Source organism: Oncorhynchus masou, chromosome 9 (genome assembly GCF_036934945.1).
Source record: "Oncorhynchus masou masou isolate Uvic2021 chromosome 9, UVic_Omas_1.1, whole genome shotgun sequence".
NCBI classification, from domain to species: domain Eukaryota; kingdom Metazoa; phylum Chordata; class Actinopteri; order Salmoniformes; family Salmonidae; genus Oncorhynchus; species Oncorhynchus masou.
In genome coordinates, this window is record NC_088220.1 from 63,110,343 (window position 1) to 63,129,652 (window position 19,310).

A 19,310-nucleotide genomic window follows, 5' to 3' on the forward strand; every position below is an offset into this window, starting at 1 on the left:
AGGCTAAGGCTTAAAACACTAACACTTTTTACAGCTTCTAAGACAATAACTAAAGTCTGTAGTGGTGGGGCGTGAGGCAGAGTTGTGTGAAGCAGCTTCAATGGTAAACTTGACTCTGACCTTATACAGTGGGGAGAACAAGTAGAGCTGAGAGGGGGTTGCTCTCACTGAAGTGAAGCGGGAATTCAGCAACTCTTGGAAGAGAGTGGAAGTTAATAAAAATGCTTCTTTAATGTTAAAACTAACACATTCTGGCCCTTAACCTTCATCAGGGTTGCGCTGACTCACATAAGGGCTAATGGAGGGATGCTAGGAGTGGATGTGTTTCTGTACACTGATGGACTGAGAATTGCTACACCAGAGGATATTAGGCAATGGGAGCTGGTGACCACCAACCAGGTGTCAAGTCAAGTGTCTCAGGAACCCCCCGTATGGCTCTTTCTGGATATTTTCCCATACAACCCTGCTGCGATGTCGCCAAACCCTGAGACCACCGCCGAGGAGCTCCCTTTTGTGCCAGGACAGATCCTTAAGGTAATGTACTGAGAATACTGTAGTGTAGAATATCAACCGTTGTGTTATAGCTGTTTATACCAGGTGTCTAAACTGTCTGTAAAACAATTATTGACAGTTTATAGACAACTTATAAACTCCTTTTGTATACCTTATACCTTGTATACCTTATAGAGTTACTGTACTTCCTATTTTAAAGGGGTAGATATGATCAAACCAAGTTTGAACACGGCTGGGTTAATATGAGGTAGGCAGATTATAAGCAGTTATATAGTATATTGGATTTTCTTTTTTATCAGTCCTAGATGCTGGTGTTTCCTGTTTGTTCTCTGTTAATGCGCAGGCCTACTTGATGTGCAAAAGCTGTGGTTTCCTCATTTCCTGTCAACTTTTGCAACTGGTTGATGTTGAACTGATAACTTTCCACTCATGTTCCTTTCTTTTACACATGCACAGTAGAGCTGTATCATTACCAAACAAATCTCAGGAAAACAAAATGGCTGACCCCTGTCTCTGTCACTGCCAGGTGTTTGGAGATGAAGATGATGATGATGGTTTCTACCACTGGGAGTCTGGTGGTCTGTCTGGTGCCATGCCTAGTAACATGGTATCTGTGATCCCAGTGGATGATGACTACCTTAAACATCAGCTCATACAGTAGGGTTTCCTGCCTATCGACCACACCTGTACAGGTCTCTTTCTCTCACTAGCTCTTTCACTCTCTTTCGCACTCTCTAAAAGAATTTACATGAGAAACAATCTGAGATTTCTTAATGATGACAAATGACATTGGTGTGCATCCCAAATGCACCCTTTATACACCAGGGCCCTGGTGATAAGTAGTAGACTATATAGGGAATAGGGTGCCATTTGGGATGCAGTCCTAGACTATGATCTAATCATTCAGCTCTTGACCTCTGTGTTTCCCATCAGATCCAAGTGAAGAGTCAAGCGTGCTAATGACCTGGTCGTCCGCAAGATGGTGGCCATCTTTGAGTATGACCCTTGTGAATGTTCCCCCAACATGGACAGCGACATGAGTGTGGAACCTCCACATGGATGTCTAAATCCACTATAACTTTCTTATTTTGATTTTAGTGAACTCTAATTATCAGGTAATCACAGTTATCAGGTAATCACCTGTGCATATTACAGCTACACCAAATGAACAGTAACTTTTCCCCAAAAACATTTTCTTGTAGGCTGAGTTGTGTGTGTTTGGTGATATGGATGAAGATGGATTATATTATGTGAGTGCTGATTAAGTAGTCTTTGGAGAAATTTAACCTTGTTTGCCTTTGGTTGTATATTTAAATGATGACTGCTTTGCCAATGTCTAATCTCCATCCAGGGGGACCTTCATGGGCTGAGAGGTCTGGTGCCATCCAACTACCTGGAACCACTGCCATGGAAATAGGATTAACAAGGAACATCGATACGTGAAATTATGCCAAGAATTGGAATTAGATACAATGAAAATTAACATTTTGAAAGGATATCTGAAGGGATATTATGTTTTGTGTCAAATATACAGATTGTCATTTTTTTCTTCTGCATAAATACTTGTGACCATATAAATCTCCTCCATAATTTGTAATGATCATGGGATCGTTTTTTTGTTGTTGCCGTTTGCAGGTAATCATGCACAGTAACGTAGTAGAGAGATTTTGCTCTGTCCAAAGAAATCCTATGAACTACAAACCTTTTGTTGGACATTTTAAGGTGCAGTAAGATTGGCCAAAATAATGAAATCATGGTTATCGAATGAAGATATCTACAATATGCAGAATTTAGCAGTACTATTAAACTGTTCATTTTCTGAAAATCTGTTTAATTCCCTTGTTCCTATGTACCTCATGTTAGCGGGTTTAAAATTATACCGGGCAGGAGTTTCATCATAACCGGATGCTGAACACTGAAACAAGTGTAACTGTACAACTACTTTTACTATCAACTGCACTGAGATTGTGTCACGTTCGTCAAAGTGAGGAGACCAAGGCGCAGCATGATATGAATACATCTTTTTTAATAAGATGAAGAACACTTAAACAAACTATACAAAATAACACAAACGTGACGCTATGATGCAAAAGTGCAAACACAGGCAACTAAACAATAACCCACGAAATACCCAAAGAAGATGGCCGCCTAAATCTGGTTCCCAATCAGAGACAACGATAAACAGCTGCCTCTAATTGAGAACCAATCTAGACAACCATAGACTTACAAACACATAGATAGTAAACACCCCCATAAACCTACAAAACCCCTAGACAGTACAAAAAACCCACATACATCACCCATGTCACACCCTGACCTAACCAAAACAATAAAGAAAACAAAGAATACTAAGGTCAGGGTGTGACAGTACCCCCCCCCCCCCCCCCCCAAAGATGTGGACTCCCGGGCTCGCACACCTAAACCTATATGGAAGGGTCTGGGTGGGCATGACTCTGAGGTGGCGGTTCTGGCTCAGGGCATGGACACGCTCCATTTCTGACTCGTCACACTTAATGTCTCTGGAGCGGGAACCCTCACCGCCGACCACGGATTAGAGGACAGCACTGGACTGATGGTCGAGTCTGGAGTGAGTGGCGCCTCTGGACTGGAGGGAGACTCTGGCGGAGCCGGACTGGAGGGAGACTCTGGCGGAGCCGGACTGGAGGGAGACTCTGGCGGAGCCGGACTGGAGGGAGACTCTGGCGGAGCCGGACTGCGGCCCGTCGTGGTAGGTTCCGGACTGCGGCCCGTCGTGGGAGGTTCCGGTCTGTAGACTGTTGCCGGACGCTCTGGACTGGGTGCTGTTGCCGGACGCTCTTGACTGGGTGCTGTTGCCGGACGCTCTGGACTGGGTGCTGTTGCCGGACGCTCTGGACTGGGTGCTGTTGCCGGACGCTCTGGACTGGGTGCTGTTGCCGGACGCTCTGGACTGGCGAGGCGCACTGCAGGCCTGGTGCATGGTGCCGGTACTGGTGGTACTGGGCCGAGGACACGCACCTCAGGGCGATTGCGGGCTGGACTGCCGAGGCGCACTATAGGCCTGGTGCGTGGTGCCGGCACTGGTTGTACCGGGCTGGGGACACGCACCTCAGGGCGAGTGCGAGGAGCAGGAACAGGCAGTACTGGACCCTGGAGGTGCACTGGTGGCCTGGTGCATGGTGCCGGCACTGGTGGTACCGGGCTGGTGACACGCACCACAGGGCGAGTGCGGGGAGGAGGAACAGGATGTACTGGGCTGTGGAGGCGTACTGGAGGTCTGGTGCGTGGTGTTGGCACTGGTGGTACTGGATAGACCGGACCGTGAAGACGCACTGGAGGTCTCAAGCTAATGGCCTGCACAAAACGTCCTAGTTGGATAGTGACTCTAGCCCGGCACATGCGGGGCGCAGGCACAGAACGCACTGGGCTGTGCAGACATACGGGAGACACAGTGCGCAACGCCGGCGCAGGATATCCTGGCCCGAGGAGACACACTGGCTGTCTGGAGAGCAGGGCTGGCACCATCCGCCCTGGCTGGATCCTCAACCTAGCCTGGCAGATGCGGGGAGCTGGGATGTAGCGCACCGGGCTAAGCACGAGTACTGGGGACACCGTGTGCTCCACCGCATAACACAGTGCCTGACCAGTACGACGCCTGCCACGGTAAGCACGAGGAGTTGGCTCAGATCTCCTACCTGACTTAGCAAAACTCCTCGTGTGCCTGCCCCCCAAAAAAATGTATTGGGGCTGCCTCTCGGGCTTCCGTGCTAGCCTTGTACCCAGATATCGTCGCCGTTCCTCCTGTGCTCTCTCCACCTGCTTCCATGGCAGGGTCTTGTCCCCTGCCATTACCTCCTCCCAGGTCCAGGATGTTTTACAGTCCAGTATTTCGTCCCAAATCCTAGACTCCACAAAGCGCTGTTCCTCCTTATCGCGCTGCTTGATCCTTTTATGGTGGGTTATTCTGTCACGTTTGTCGTAAAGAGGAGACCAAAGCGCAGCGTGATATGAATACAACTTCTTTAATAAGACGAAGAACACTTAAACAAACAAACAAACAATACAAAACGAACATGAGGCTATACTATAAATGTGCATACACATGCAACTAGACGTAGACAATAACCCACAAAATACCCAAAGAAGATGGCTGCCTTAATATGGTTCCCAATCAGAGACAACGATAAACAGCTGCCTCTATTTGAGAACCAATCTAGGCAACCATAGACATATTTAAACACCTAGATAGTATACACCCCAATAAACATACAAAACCCCTAGACAGTACAAAAACACATACATCACCCATGTCACACCCTGACCAAACCAAAATAATACAGAAAACAAAGAATACTAAGGTCAGGGCGTGACAGATTGTTATACAAAAATCTACAATTGTTGAATGACCATAAACCATGGAAAGCAAACCATTGAAGAAACACTATTTATTTATTTTCATAAGTACAATATTGCAATCAAATCTACTTTTACTTGAGAAACATGATTGAATACTTAACGGGAAGATTTATTCAGAGGACTGCATTTCTAGTGCATAAATTAAATACAACTTAAACATAGACCAAGGTCTCCAAGCTTTTCAGAATCTTTCATTGATCACTGGAGTCCCTGTAGTCCCTGTAGTGTTTTTCTCCGTAGCCAACAGTACACTCATCCATAAAGTAGGAAACACTACACTGTGCAGAGGAGTTTAGTAGTACTCTCTACTTTATGGATGACTGCACTGTACATCAGTATCTTCTTGTTGCTGTGGCAGTTTCATGTTTGGTGCTGCTCAGAACCCCTCCTCAGTCCAATCAGCAGAGCAAATTCAAGGTAAGAATTAACTAAATCGTCACAAAAACAGTCATGTTTTTTGTAATACATTGCGGATGTGTAACAAAATGATCTAATAATTTATAAAAGTGTACTAAAATCATCTCAACCATTAGAACCAGTAAAATGTAACAATATTTTTGTAATACATTGTCTTTACTGCCACCATACTGTTTTATACACAATTATATTCAATGAATCTATTAAGCTACATCAATCAGTATATCACACGGGCTTACCATCTTTCTCTCCTCTATCCCAGCAGAAACAAGAGTGTCAACTAACAGTGGTGTTCTTATTAAGCCTCGTAGTCACGTGGCGTAAACCACAGGAAGAGGTTCTACAGTCTCTCTACAGCGATACCTCCTTCTGTCTCTGAGATACACCAACCAATCTACGCCCATACGGCCCACATAGACAGACATCTTCACTACTGACAGAGAATGTGTCCCAAATGTCACCCTTTTCCCTTTATATTGCAATACATTTGAACAGATACCATCGTGCTCTGGCCAAAAGTAGTAGACTATATAGGGAATAGGGTACCATTTGGGATACAGGCAGTGGCAGAGGTCCCCCCCTTTCAAGGACATGCAAACAGACGATAACATCAACTATTAAAAATGAGCTACTTAGATATTGTGAAATTGATACATATTTTATTGATCCCTTTTCAAATGGATTTAACGTGCTTACGTGATGTCCGTGTTGACTATAGTCTAGAGGAGAGATCAACAGCTTAGGATGTTTTCGGCTTATAATAGAATATATCCACTATTAAAGGGGTGAAGTATAGGTAAAAGAACAGTCTTATGAGGGTTTCTCAGACATGCTATAACTAATTGATTCATAACCTGTTTTGTGCAGATATCAGCTTCATTGCATTAAAAGATTTGATAGGATAGGTTACACTGTTGCTTGTTCTCTTGTCTTCTAATGCACTTTGCTAACAGACAGGAACCCATACCTCTACCCAGTTTACAGCAACAGAAGAAGTGCCATATGCAATAGGCACAACTGAAACACGTGAGATGACGTTTAAATGAGATATGCCCATTGTGGTCAAGACAACCTAAACCTCAGTGAGAGAGGAGTGAGAGAGGAGGAAGTGGGTGATGGGTGGAAACTGTGTGTGCAACTGTGTGTGCAACTGTGTGTGCAACTGTGCAAGATATTTTTGTGAAACGTTGACAACACACCGCTATACGTTCCAAACCTACACTCTACCTTTTCTTTGTTTAGTTGAAGACAGTTGAAGACCTACCAGTTCTCTCACATTGAATGATTTCAATGGGCATCTTACTAGTATTTCAACCTCCCTACACTGTAATTACACTTTACTTGCCTGTGTAACTACCATGTAATAACATAGATATTACAGACACATGGTAAAGTTATGATCCTTGAGTGGCTCTGGTTCAGGGCGTTGTGTGCGACTTTAGCCTCCTTGAAGGAGTCCTATAGCAATAGCCAAACATGACTTTGCAGCTAGGAGATTATTCCCGTGGCTCAACGCACTGTAGTGCTATTTCTGTGTAACATGGGACTACTTACGGTGAAATGGATAGTGTAGCCTACCTGTACCTAAATGAAATCAGTGGGTATTATCCACAGGTTGTTGACAAAGGATTGATTGAGTTAGGATTAGACAAGTATGAAATTGTTAAGTGTGGGGTATCCTGAGTAACCTGACCTGGATATGGGAAGGATCAAGTCCACAGAGAGGAAATTATATTTTCAGTCAAAACACATGGTTATATGACCACTACCTGCTTTGTGCAGTGTGAAGTTGGTCAAAAGGGACGAAGAAAGGAACGGAGTGTGTGCTGTTCCCCATTACTGACACCTGCTGGATTGTAGAAGAAATGACATAGAAGATTAAATCACATATAGCCTTTGTGCTGCCCTCTGCTTAGTTAGAGTGAATAAAGTGAAGTAAAAATGATATGTTTACAGCTTTAACTGATTGACCTAATATAAAAAGGACATGGATGTGCTTTGTTTCCTGACAAAATAGATCAGAATTCCAGTGCTTTGATACTGATTCTCAACAGTTGTGTTGTTGGTTCTGTGGAAAAGCACAGGTCAAATAATGACACAGACTGTTCAATAACAGGAATTTGATGTGAATTAAATATTTTTTTAAATGATTAGGAGGTCTAATAAGAGTGTAATAACAATGCTTGGCGTAATGCCCTCAACAATTATTTTAATACATACAAAATAAGATAAAAGGAAATCTCTATGAGCATCATTAATGCTGTCTCCTTAATTGTTGAATAAACTGTAACAACTATAATTTGGCAAGTAAAGTGAACTTTATTGAAAACAACTGCATTGCCGTCATACACAAACATATTCTGGGTTGTTTGGGTTGTTGATGCTGGGTTATTTGTTCTGGGTAATTGAGACTGAAGGCATAGTTTAGTAAGAGAGTGGCTTTCAGATAGTTCATTTTAGACACCCGTGAGAGTAAATATTATTCCTATTATCTGCTCTGTTGTATAGTTATCACATGTTAAGGTTGAACACTGACTTAATTGAGGCTTGCATAAGTGTATGAGTTCCTTAAAAGCCTCTGCAAATCCCATTGTTGGGATGGATACCACCTTATTATAATATCTAATAAATAATGAATTCATATTCTAGAAGAATGTGTAACATACAAAAAATTAAGATGAAATGTGCAGTATGTAAACTTAACATGATGAACATGAATGACATTTACTCTCACGGGTGTCCAATAAGATCTATCTGAAAGCCATTCCCTAATAAGCCACGTCTCCTGAAAATAACCTAAGGATTACATTCAAAAAGACCCAGCTGATAGGTCGAACCAGCAAAATAAATCAGCTTGTGTTCTGTCCCATATTTACCCAGTGCTGGGTAACGAAATAACCCGATTTGGATTGTTTTTAACCCAGCATTTTTTAGAGTGTTGCATTTGAGATTATGATAATATTGGGCTCTCTCTAATTCACTGATACACATATCCAAAGATGCTAGTATTTATTTGGGCAGTGGGAGTCCAATGGCTGATATCACAGAGGTGATGAGTAGCAAAGTGCTGACTAAGATAACTTGACTTCCAGAGCGATACACCAGGCGATCATTCAACGGCTGGACTGGGCGATAGGTTCCCACCATAGGCTTTCCATCAGCAAATTGAAGCCGAGAAAATGCATCAAGCTGTAGGACACAAAGATTGTTTTTAAACATGTTAGAAATACAGTAAAAAAAAAAAATACAACTCAATAAAGACATACAAATAACAACTTTATGGGCTTTATTTTGCAATACATGTACATACATTCACTGACAAAAGGTATAGGTATAATGTCAGGTATAAAAGTGACCTAGGAAAGGTGAGGTGTAATGTCAAGCATTATACACCTGTTGCCTGCTGAGAGGAATGGTATTTTTGAACACGGTCCAAACTACAGCTTCTTCACAGGGAGGTGTGGTGAGAGAGCCCTGGTAGCGGAAGTAGCTGGTCATATTACTCTGAGAGGGGATGAACATGTCCAGGGACACATCACTCAGGGTAGTGTTGGAGCCTAGAGGTGGACACAATAAAGACAATGGAACAAATACAGGGTAATACTATCTTAAGTGGCCCCTATGGAACTACACAGTAATAAGTTAAGGTGAAGTGTTGCCCAATACAGTTTATGTTGAGACCTGTAAATGGTCTACAAAATAGACTACTGTTCATATTACTAGTGATTGCTAATAGCTTTATCGAAGACACTGTGGTTAAAAAACAAGGGTTTTATTACTTTGTATCTAAACTATCAGCACACTATCACATAGGCCTATCCCTGTATGATCTGGAACATGCATCATTTAGTACCTGGATCCATGCTATAAAAGATACATAACAATGATTGTTGTCTATAAGCTGACTTACTGGGCATATTGATTGAGTTCAGAGCATTTATGATGGATTCATATTTTTTGTTGGAGCTTCCTGATTGCTGAAAATGTAAGAGATATTATCAGGATTATCAGAGAGTATAATTTATCAAAGGTCATATAAATCCCATTTTGTCATGTTGTAGAACATTTTATAAGATTAAACTGAAAAATACCTCGTAAAAGAATCCTAGAACTCCAACCCCTGCAAGGTCTTTCAGAGCTTCATCCAAAGAGTTGTACTCCTCTTTTATATTTACTATATGCAGCTGTTGACATCAAGAGATATCATTGACAAATATGTCAAAGATTGCAATAAATGTGAATTTGCAAAAGTGTACATTAATGTGATTTATGTATAATTACTGTACACATAATGTAGTTCACAAAAGTTAAATTAGAATGGCTGATCTGAATGCTCAATTAAATTCATCAAGTAAGTAGTACAACATTCACTTGGTTTCCTATTCTACAGGCATAATGCGAATGAACACAAACTTATCATCATCATCAGCATAGCATCTTGCTTCTTCTTTTCTTTCCTATTAGCCATGTGTGGGATAATAATAACCTTAAGGCCCATCATTATAACTCCTTTCCCCCAGCATGGGGGGTTCGATGCCAGCTGCCTAGCATAGGGATATCTGTCATCAGCATATGGCTCTGAGGAACATTCCTCTGAGACAAGGCCTACCCCAAACTATTCAAAATTCCATATTGCATTCTGTCTCTGTTTTCCATTCAGTTAAGCCTGTACTCGATTGAACTGTATCTAAAAGACCTAACAAAATATGTGATAATCATAAATAAATATCAGGAGTTTTAAAATACATGGTGTATTATGGGAATGTTTCCTTTATTTTGGTCATCAAACCTCCATGGGATATCGTTCTCCATCGATGGTGTGTTCGGATCCAGGGCCTCCATCCTTGCCCAAGTGCAGGTGGAGCTGTATTGCTTTGTATGGCACAGCCAGATCTCCACCCTGTACTTTTGCTGTGGCAGGCAGGTCCACTTGAACTGCAGAGAGATGAAAGCTTTAGTCCATGTAAAATGAGATATATAGAGTCCAAGGACCTTTGCATGTACTGTACTATTGTAATGTTAAGCCAATGTTATGGAGCTTTGAGCTTAAATCAGATCTGTGAAATATCAAGGCATTGAGTGAATAAGCCTTGCTATTTGTGTTCAATTTTTTATTTATTTTTTTATTTTTTATTTTACTAGGCAAGTCAGTTAAGAACATATTCTTATTTTCAATGACGGCCTAGGAACAGTTGGTTAACTGCCTGTTCAGGGGCAGAACGACAGATTTGTACCTTGTCGGCTCGGGGATTCGAACTCGCAACCTTTCGGTTACTAGTCCAACACTCTAACCACTAGGTCAACTACAATACACCATGCTGATAATAGTGTATCATTTGCAGGGTGGTTCTGTACTGTAAATGTAAATGTAGCATCTATATCAGGGGCCCATGACCCCATTTTGAAATCTGAAAATTCTCCCCACCCTAACCATGTGAAAATAATTATGTAAATAACAGTCAAGGTTTACTTTTAATTTGGGGCTATGGCAGTCAATTGAAAAACATTGTAACAATATTTCTGATTGTCTTCTCAACTTACCATCACATACTTTTAACGTGAGGCTATGACAGTCAATTGCAAATTAGTCTGACATAATGTTGCTTATCTCACCACCACTAATGAGATGGGTGTGGCTTGATGCATGTCATGGTGGAGCTCCTCAAAGTCAGGAGGCATGGTTGACAGTACGCACCGCATCTCTGCTGTCACATCCAACCTGCATCGATGTTTGGTTTTAATGCAGACGAGAGCAATGAATCTAGCTTCACAAATATGAGCTGGCGAAGGGTACCATGAGTTTTAATGCTCAGAGGGAGGCAACAGGGTATTCCTTTGTAGTGACCCGTGAATGCGTTGTCTGCAGCATTCGGTCACATGACATCTCGATCAGCTGTTCAATTTCAGTTACCGACATGTCAACAGAGACAGGATCACACAGTCAAATGAATTGGGAAGCAGGTCACAAGGTGCTCTTCCAAGCGTTGGAGGTGAGCAGTCATCACTCGTGTGGGTCACCTACTGATGCTGTTGTCTGTTAGAAACCTGCACAGTTGAGGGAAGGGGGCATGGTTTGCTTTTGACTCTGCAATAATAATAATTTCCTCTGAATCCACTGATTCGGTCACTCACTCATCTGTAGAATGTTTTTGTATTTCCCCTGCATGCTTGAATCGTTCAGTTTCCCAAATATGTCTGTTACACAGGCAAGGAGACACATTTTCTTTTCATTAAACAGAAAGTCAACCAAGTCTGTTTTTTTTACATCCATTGTGAATGACAACAGTTCCTATCTCAAAGCAAAAAAATCTTTCCAACACTCCCCATTGGTAACCACTAAGCCTCGTGTGAAATAAAGCATCGTCCTGCTCTGATCCTACATGTCCACATTGTGTTGTGAACAGGCATGTGTGCAATGGATGTGGTTTGATGTAGTTTACAATCGAAGTTACCTGCTGCAGTATATCTCAGAGTTCTGTGCCCAACTTTTTTGCCGCCAGTTGCTCTCGGTGTATCATACAATGTGTCCATATGACAGAGGGAGACACAGAGCACACTGAACATCCCCTGTGCCGTTCCATGCTCGGGAGATATGTCCTTGTGAATAGCATCCCGGGATATGTTTTCCCGAACAAAAGTCAATGCATGGGCATCTCGGCCCTGACAGCTAACATCCATTTGGAGAGCATAAGCCAGGAAGTTTGAGTTGTTCAGTCAGAGTTTCCTGATGATTGCTAGCAATAGCATAAATTCTTTGTTAAACAGCATAATCCGACAAAGGTATTGATGTGAGTTCATGTGCTTCTGCCTCTTCACACAATTGTTTTCACCATATCAATTGCGGCCGGTAATACCGAAGTCTCTGCAGTAGTGTGTGGTTTCATATCATAGCGGGCCTAGCCATTCACTGTGGGAATGATTCAAGCGCGACGGTCAAGTGCGGCCTTTTCCCCTGATCTAAGGGAGCTCTCTGGTTGAATTTTGTCTTTAACATTTGAATGATTCTCATTTAGATATTTAAGGTTAACCACATTACAATGCTTTTGAGATACAAAGATATTATAAAATTGGTTTTTCTTCAGGACTTGGTCAATTCTCCTGCGACCGCATGTTCATATTAGGCTACCCCTTGTTTGGGAACCACTGATTTATATAGAAACTATTATTACAATTGTTTGTTTGTTTACCCCTTTTTCTCTCCAATTGGTAGTTACAGTCTTGTCCCATCGCTGCAACTCCCATACAGACTTGGGAGATGCGAAAGTCGAGAGGCATGCATCCTCCAAAACACAACCAAGCCGAAAGGCTTCTTGACACACTGCTCGATTAATCCGGAAGCTAGGCACACCAACATGTCAGTGGAAACACCATCCAACTGGCAACCATGTTAGCATGCATGCTCCCAGCCCACCACAGGAGTCGCTAGAGCGCAATGGGACAAGGACATCCCGGCTGGCCAAAGCCGGGCCAATTGTGCGTCGCCTCGGTTGCGGCACCCTGCGACTCAGCCCAGGATCGAACCCAGATCTGTAGTGATACCTCAAGCACTGCCCTAGACCGCTGCGCCACTCGGGAGGCCGAATTACATAGAAACTCACCAGTGCGACCATTGTTTGTGATGAGACTGTGGAAGGCCTCTTGGTACCCAGCGAATGTGAATGGTGTAAGGCGTCCATCTGGTAGAGTTCTTCTTGTCACAATGTTAATGGGGGACTGGGCTTTTCCGCCACATGCCCCAGCAACCGTTGTCCAACCATCAGGTCCTTCACATGAGCAACGAGACAGAACATTGGTTATGTTTAAGAACTTTGATCCCAATGGGTATTTTAGCATATGTACTGAATGTATAGGGTTTACCTTTGCAGTTGCCACCACATGTAACCTGGGACTGGTAGCACCAATCTGGAGAAGGGATTTTTTGGACATTAACCATTTTTTCCCATTGAATGCAATGTATTGACAATGTCATATATTGTGAAGATTTCCTTTTTGAAAAAACGTGACAGGATGACGTTTTCCTATGATATCATGTTGGGACATCATGAATCAACCAAAGGCATAAATAAATGTTGCTTGAGTATTTCACTTCCTAAATAAAAAATAAATGACATAAGATGTGTTGTAAAGTCCAATGTTATGGTCACCTTTGTCAATCAGATAGGCAGCTGGAAAGGAACACAATATTAGTGGCTTTTGACAGAGACCATTACTCCAAGGCAAACAACCACAGAGGCAGGCCAAAGTAAAATCAAAAGTTATTGATTATAAATCCAGCTTTTACAACAATGACAATACACAGTATCACTATGGTCCGATTAGAAACGTATAAGGGGCTAGGATTTAGGGCTAACTATGAGAACCGGCGCAAACTAACACAACAGTTGATTCACTCATGGAGCAGTGGCCAATGTTTGTTCGTCCGGTTCTTTCCAAGCAGGGTTCATTCGTTCAACTCTACCCGAACAGGGTTCATTAGTCGATGGCTGGTTTGGTCATGAATGGCAGATTTGGTTGTCGTTGCTGCTTGCTGGACTGTGTCTTGCTGGACTGTGTCTTGCTCTACGACAGGCCTGCTGGGTTGTAGCGTCAGGCGTGTCAGCATGTTCTGGCCAATAATTGGAGTCACGCTTACACGCTGGAAATAAGCTCTTTACTTTAGTAGTGCTATTGATATCGTTGTGATTTGTGTCTTTTCCCTAGAGCAGGTGGATATCGGAGAGGAGCAGCAGCAACGAGGTGGACGTCCGTCAGTCGAGATTCCATATGTGTTATTTCATGGCTTTGATGTATTCACTATTTTTCTATGTAGAAAAGAGTAAAAATAAAGAAAACCCCTTGAATGAGAAGGTGTGTCCAAACTTCTGACTGGTACTGTATATTTTACTCTGTTTGAGAAGATTGCCACATCCCTAACATAGCCGCACGATATCTGGCCACTGCTCCTCCAAAGTGTTCTTGTGAGAAAATCTCAGAATCTGTATGCCGCTTTATCTCTTGATCAGAGTTCAGATTATGACACTGTTAAAGCTGCTATCCTTAGGACTTATGAGTTGGTTCCAGAGGCATATAGACAATAGTTCTGTAAATTGTGAAAGACACAATTACAAAGTCATGTTGAATTCGCAAGGGAACAAACATGTATTTTTGATCGGTGATGTGGTTCACAAGAGGTCAAAGATCTTGAAGATTTAAAGACACATACTCCTCGAACAGTTCAAGAAATGCCTTCACGAAAGGGTTGCTACCTGCATTTATGACCACAAGGATCTCCCTCTTGAGAAAGCTGCAGTCCTTGCATATGAGTTTGGGTTGACACATAAAACTACCTTCACAAACAAAGCACCCAGTAGTTATCCCTACCCAAAAAGCAATCTAGAGGATTCACCTCCTACTGCGAGGTTTCCGTTTTTTCCCCAGTACCAAAGATAAGGATCGTCAGAAAACGGATTCTTTGTATCCTCCAGTGTGTCATTACTGCCGTGAGAAAGGACACATTGCCTCTCAGTGTCCTAAGTTGAAACAGAAAAATGAGAGAAAAAAGCAGTTTCTTCTTGTGGGAGCACTCCAGACCATTAAGGCTCTGGTTGGGACTGGTGAATCTCCTAAACAAGGTTTTGGATCAGATGTGTATGAACCCTTTGTTTCAGACGGGTTAGTGTCTCTGATGAGTGGTGATGCTGTTAAGCAGCCTGTGAAAATACTGCGAGACAGTGGGGCAGCCCAGTCCTTTATTTTTTAGGGTGTTTTGCCTTTGTCTGACACTTCTGCAACTTGTTTCTGTTTTTTGTTGTTGTTGTAGGAGTAAGGCCTAGCCTTCTGGTGAAAAGGGTCTCGTTAATTTTGGGCAACAATTTAGCTGGCAGGAACGTTGTGTCAAATCCTGTCATTTGTAGGGAACCCAGAGTGGAGGAACCTGACGGGTTATCGGAAAAGTACCCTAGAGTGTTCCCAGCATATGCCGTTACATGTGTTATGTCTAAGAAGAAAGCCAAAAGCCAATCTAGTATTGAGGAGGATGAATGTAATTCCACTATGTTCGATCTGTCTAAGACGTTTATGTGTGGTCCTAATTTTGGTAAACCTCCTGAGTTGGCCTCTTCTTTGAAAACCCCAAAGGTGAGCAAATTTGTATCACCTCTGACAGAAGAGAGGGACCCTACAATTGACACCCATGTCTAATAAGCAGCTCATTGCTGAACAGAGTAAAGATGTCTCCCTCGCCTCTCTTTTTATTAAGTTGATATGTCCAGAGGAGGAGTTTGATGAAGTTTGTGTGGGTTACTTTGACAGAGATGTTCTGATGAAGAAATGGCGTTCTTGCACCACTTCTGGGTAAGACGATTGGCCCAGTGTCTCAAAATTGTCAATCCAGTTACACTTTGACAAGAGATACTGAGGTTGGCTGATGATGGTAGTATGGCTGGTCAATAAGACCATATCTTGGGTAACCATGACCATGACCATATCTTGGGTAACTTTTTTTGGCCTGGTCTGAAACAGGATGTTCTGGCTTACTGTTTAATCCTGTAACGTTTGCCAGCGGACAGTTAAAACGTACCAAGCTGTACCGGTTGCACCTTTGCAGCCTATTCCTGATTTGACTAACCTTTCAGCAGTGGACTATGTTGGTCCTTTTCCCAAAGCAAAGAGTGGTAACCAGTTTCTCTTCACTATCATGTATGCTGCCACTTGTTTCCCTGAGACCATTCCAGTGAGGAAAATCACGACTCCCAGTATGGTTAAGACTCTTGTGAAGTAATTTACTGTTTGGACTTTCGTAGGTAGTGCAATCAGACCAAGGTTCAAATTTCATGTCAAAGGTCTTCCAGCAAGTGCTACAGCAGTTGGGTGTTACCCAATGCCCCTCTAGTGCCTACCACCCAGAGTCTCAAGGTGCTCTTGAGAGATTTCATCAGACTTTGAAGTCTGTGTGGAGAGTTTACTGCTGTGAGTTTGAGAAATACTGGGATGAAGGGGACGCTCATGTGTTATTTGCAGCTCAAGAGGTTGTTCAGGAATCTCCCGGTTTCAGTCCGAATGAGCTCGTGTTTATACATCATGTCAGAGGTCGTTTGAGCTTGCTAAGAGAGAGGTTGTTGCAGGACAAACACACAAGAAACTTTCTATACAGATTGCATCGCACCTGTCAGTTTTCCAGTGAGAATTTTGTTCCACAAACCAAAAGGAAAGTTTGGTATGATCAAAAGACCCAAAACCACACTTTCGGTGTGGGTGACCAAGTCCTGGTTTTGTTGCCCGTTCTGGGGTCACCATTACAAGTTCGCTTTTCAGGACATTACATCATCAAGGAAAACCTTGATATATTGTTGCACTTATTTTTAGAATATCAGGGTTTAATTTCAGATGTGCCAACTCAGATAAATGTACTAGAGCATTACATTGACGTTGGGGACTCTGCCAATCAAACAACATGTCTATCGAGTGATTCCTGAAAAGATCTGCAGTGAAGTGGAGTTCATGCTTGAGCACGGCATTGCACAACATGGCAACAGTCCATGGAGTTCACCCTATAAATTAGTAACTAAGGCAGATGGGCCTCTGTAGTTTTGTTCAGATTTTTTGCAAACTCAATGCAATTACTAAGTCAGACTCGTACCCTTTGCCCCGGGCCGACGATTGTGTGGGCCGTGTTGGCACTGCCAAGTACGTTAGTTAGTTCGACCTATTGAAGGGATATTGGCAGGTCCCTCTAACTGAGCGTACCAAAGAGCTGTCTGCTTTTGTCACTCCTGATGGTTAATTTTCCTACCTTCATCTTCCATTTGGTTTGAGAAATGCCGGAGCCATGTTTCAAAGGCTCATGCACATAGTACTACGTGGTCTGGAAAATGCAGAGGCATATTTTGACGATGTGGTTGTATTTAATGTCACCTGGCCAGAACACCTTCAGAACATTGAGTCTGTTCGAATCAATTTTTCCCTGCCAACTTGACAGTGAACCTGTCAGAGTGAAATCGCCTAAGCATCAGAGAAGTATCTTGTAAAGGTGGTCGGGCAAGGGACGGTCCAATCGGTCTTGCAAAAGTGGAGGCCCTTAATAATAACTTTCCAGTGCGCAGATTCTTGGGAATGGCTGGCTACTACCGGGCATTTTGCAAGAACTTGCCCAGCATGTTGCTCCAATTACTGTTTTGACGAATCCGAACGTCGTTTTCCATTGGAGCCCAGACTGTCGGGAGACTTTTAAGAAGACAAAGACTCTTTTGGTCTCTGTACCAGTGCTAGCTGCTCTGGATTTCTATTGTCTATTTGCTTTGAACGCCAAATGCCAGCGATGTAGGAGCAGGTGTGGTGCTTCCACAGAAAGAGTACAACAATATCGAGCACCCTGTGGGGTAATTTTTCAAAGAATTGGGCCTCATATCAGAAACGCTACTTGACTATCAAGAAGGAGACACTCGCTTTGGCACTGGCTCTTCAGCACATTGAGGTTTATGTATTGGTCTCTACCCCTCTTGTGGTCTATACCAATCATAACCCTCTTATTTTCCTGTGAGACACACTCTACGAATCCCCGACTCCTTTTCAAGAGTCTCATATTTCAGGAGTTTCCCCTTGAAATCAGTCATGTCCGTGATAAGGACAACTTGGTTGCTGATTGTATTTCAAGGGTGGGCAGTCAATAAGTTAAGTGTTTTGTGTTTAGCCAGTGTGTAGCTCTGGCACACATTTTGTTTTGGCTGCACGTTTTGGCGTACTGGAGACGTGTTTTGTTTCAGTTGGGCTCATCACAAGGGAATGAGAGTTACAGAAAGTTACAAACATCAAAATGTACCTGTTTTTCAAAATGTCAGATTTTTAGGCAGCTATATAAAAATAAATAAGTGAAAAAAGTTATAGAAAAATGTATAAAAAAGAAGAGATCTGTTTTGTCATGTATGAGAGACCGCCAGTTATCACCATGTTTTTATTGGAGAAAGTGATACATTTAAGTTATTTTATAAAATGGATGTTGTTTTCTGTTGGTAAAAATATGGGATATATTTGCTGTCTTACCTGGAAAGGTGTTATAGGCTTTGGGTCTTGCACAATGTAGTTTTTGATTTCAAGGTTGGTTCTGTTTAGGTGTGGGCTTGCTCTGATTGGTCGTTGGTCAGGATGTGTTGCACCTGTCACCTCGTTAGTCAGTCGTTAGTTTCACTTGTGCTGGTTTGATCCACTTGGGCGGCAGGGTAACCTAGTGGTTAGAGTGTTGGACTAGTAACCGGAAGGTTGCAAGTTCAAACCCCCGTGCTGACAAGGTACAAATCTGTTGTTCTGCTCCTGAACAGGCAGTTAACCCACTTTTCCTAGGCTGTCATTGAAAATAAGAATTTGTTCTTAACTGACTTGCCTAGTTTAATAAAGGTGAAATTTAAACATTTATTTTTTTAGCTCAATACTATATATTGGTGTGTTGTTTTTTTGGGGGCGGGGGGGGATTTAGTGGGCACTTATGGTGGGTTTCTTTTAGGACCCAGACTATTGTTGCTAGTCAATTTTTAGTGGACACCCCCATGAGTGTCTTTGAGAACTCCTCCTAAAACCCCATCTGTTTTATTCTGGTTGCCGTGGCTCATTTGTTAGTTCCATATTTCTGTTGAGCTAAGATATTTTATGTTTTTCGTATTTATTCATGCATTTCCATGGTATTTATTGTGAAGATGCAAAGTACCAAGCGTTTGGTTTGTAGGATATTTAACTAGTTATTTTCCACTCAAGCATAGCTTTGCTGTAGTTTAATTTATTTTAGTAAGGAATAACTTAAGGTTTAACTAACTACATTTTCCCTGAAGCTTCCCAAACATTGTATACCCAATGCCAATTACACAAATACATCAAGTTTCAACCCCTTTTAGGTACTAAGATTGAATAAATCAAACAATAAAAAAAACTCACCTGCCCCTTGAATCTTCACAATGATGGCGAAGAAAAAGGAAATAAGTAAATGCATTGTGATTTATGTTTGCTTCTGTCAAATTCAA

The 19,310-nt window shown here is 42.3% G+C and overlaps 2 protein-coding genes and 1 long non-coding RNA gene across 6 annotated transcripts; 1 reads left to right on the plus strand and 2 right to left on the minus strand.

The window, feature by feature from the left end:
- Positions 1–446: 446 nt before the first annotated feature.
- Positions 447–2,247, plus strand: LOC135545286 (uncharacterized). Of its 3 annotated transcripts, none has more exons than XR_010456445.1 (4): positions 447–534; positions 1,040–1,205; positions 1,447–1,763; positions 1,865–2,247. It is a non-coding gene; the product is annotated as an uncharacterized LOC135545286 (long non-coding RNA). The 3 variants fall into 3 exon arrangements; XR_010456446.1 differs by having other exon boundaries at positions 1,040–1,170; XR_010456444.1 differs by having other exon boundaries at positions 1,040–1,763.
- Positions 2,248–2,522: 275 nt separating this feature from the next.
- LOC135546437 (uncharacterized) lies at positions 2,523–5,596 on the minus strand. Of its 2 annotated transcripts, none has more exons than XM_064974859.1 (2): positions 5,565–5,596; positions 2,523–4,456 (listed from the first exon to the last, which is right to left on the minus strand). In XM_064974859.1, exon 2 carries the CDS (start codon positions 4,339–4,341, stop codon positions 2,986–2,988), a length of 1,356 nt encoding a protein of 451 aa, XP_064830931.1. In that variant the 5' UTR covers positions 4,342–4,456; positions 5,565–5,596; the 3' UTR covers positions 2,523–2,985. The 2 variants fall into 2 exon arrangements, with proteins under 2 accessions (XP_064830931.1, XP_064830930.1); XM_064974858.1 differs by having other exon boundaries at positions 2,523–5,336; positions 5,565–5,588.
- A 2,738-nt stretch (positions 5,597–8,334) lies between these two features.
- LOC135545059 (carbonic anhydrase 4-like) lies at positions 8,335–19,279 on the minus strand. Its single transcript, XM_064972709.1, has 8 exons — positions 19,225–19,279; positions 13,183–13,227; positions 12,924–13,088; positions 10,115–10,260; positions 9,417–9,509; positions 9,236–9,302; positions 8,719–8,882; positions 8,335–8,514 (listed from the first exon to the last, which is right to left on the minus strand). The coding sequence occupies exons 1-8, from the start codon at positions 19,277–19,279 to the stop codon at positions 8,335–8,337; spliced, it is 915 nt and encodes a 304-aa protein (XP_064828781.1).
- Between the last annotated feature and the right edge of the window lie 31 nt (positions 19,280–19,310).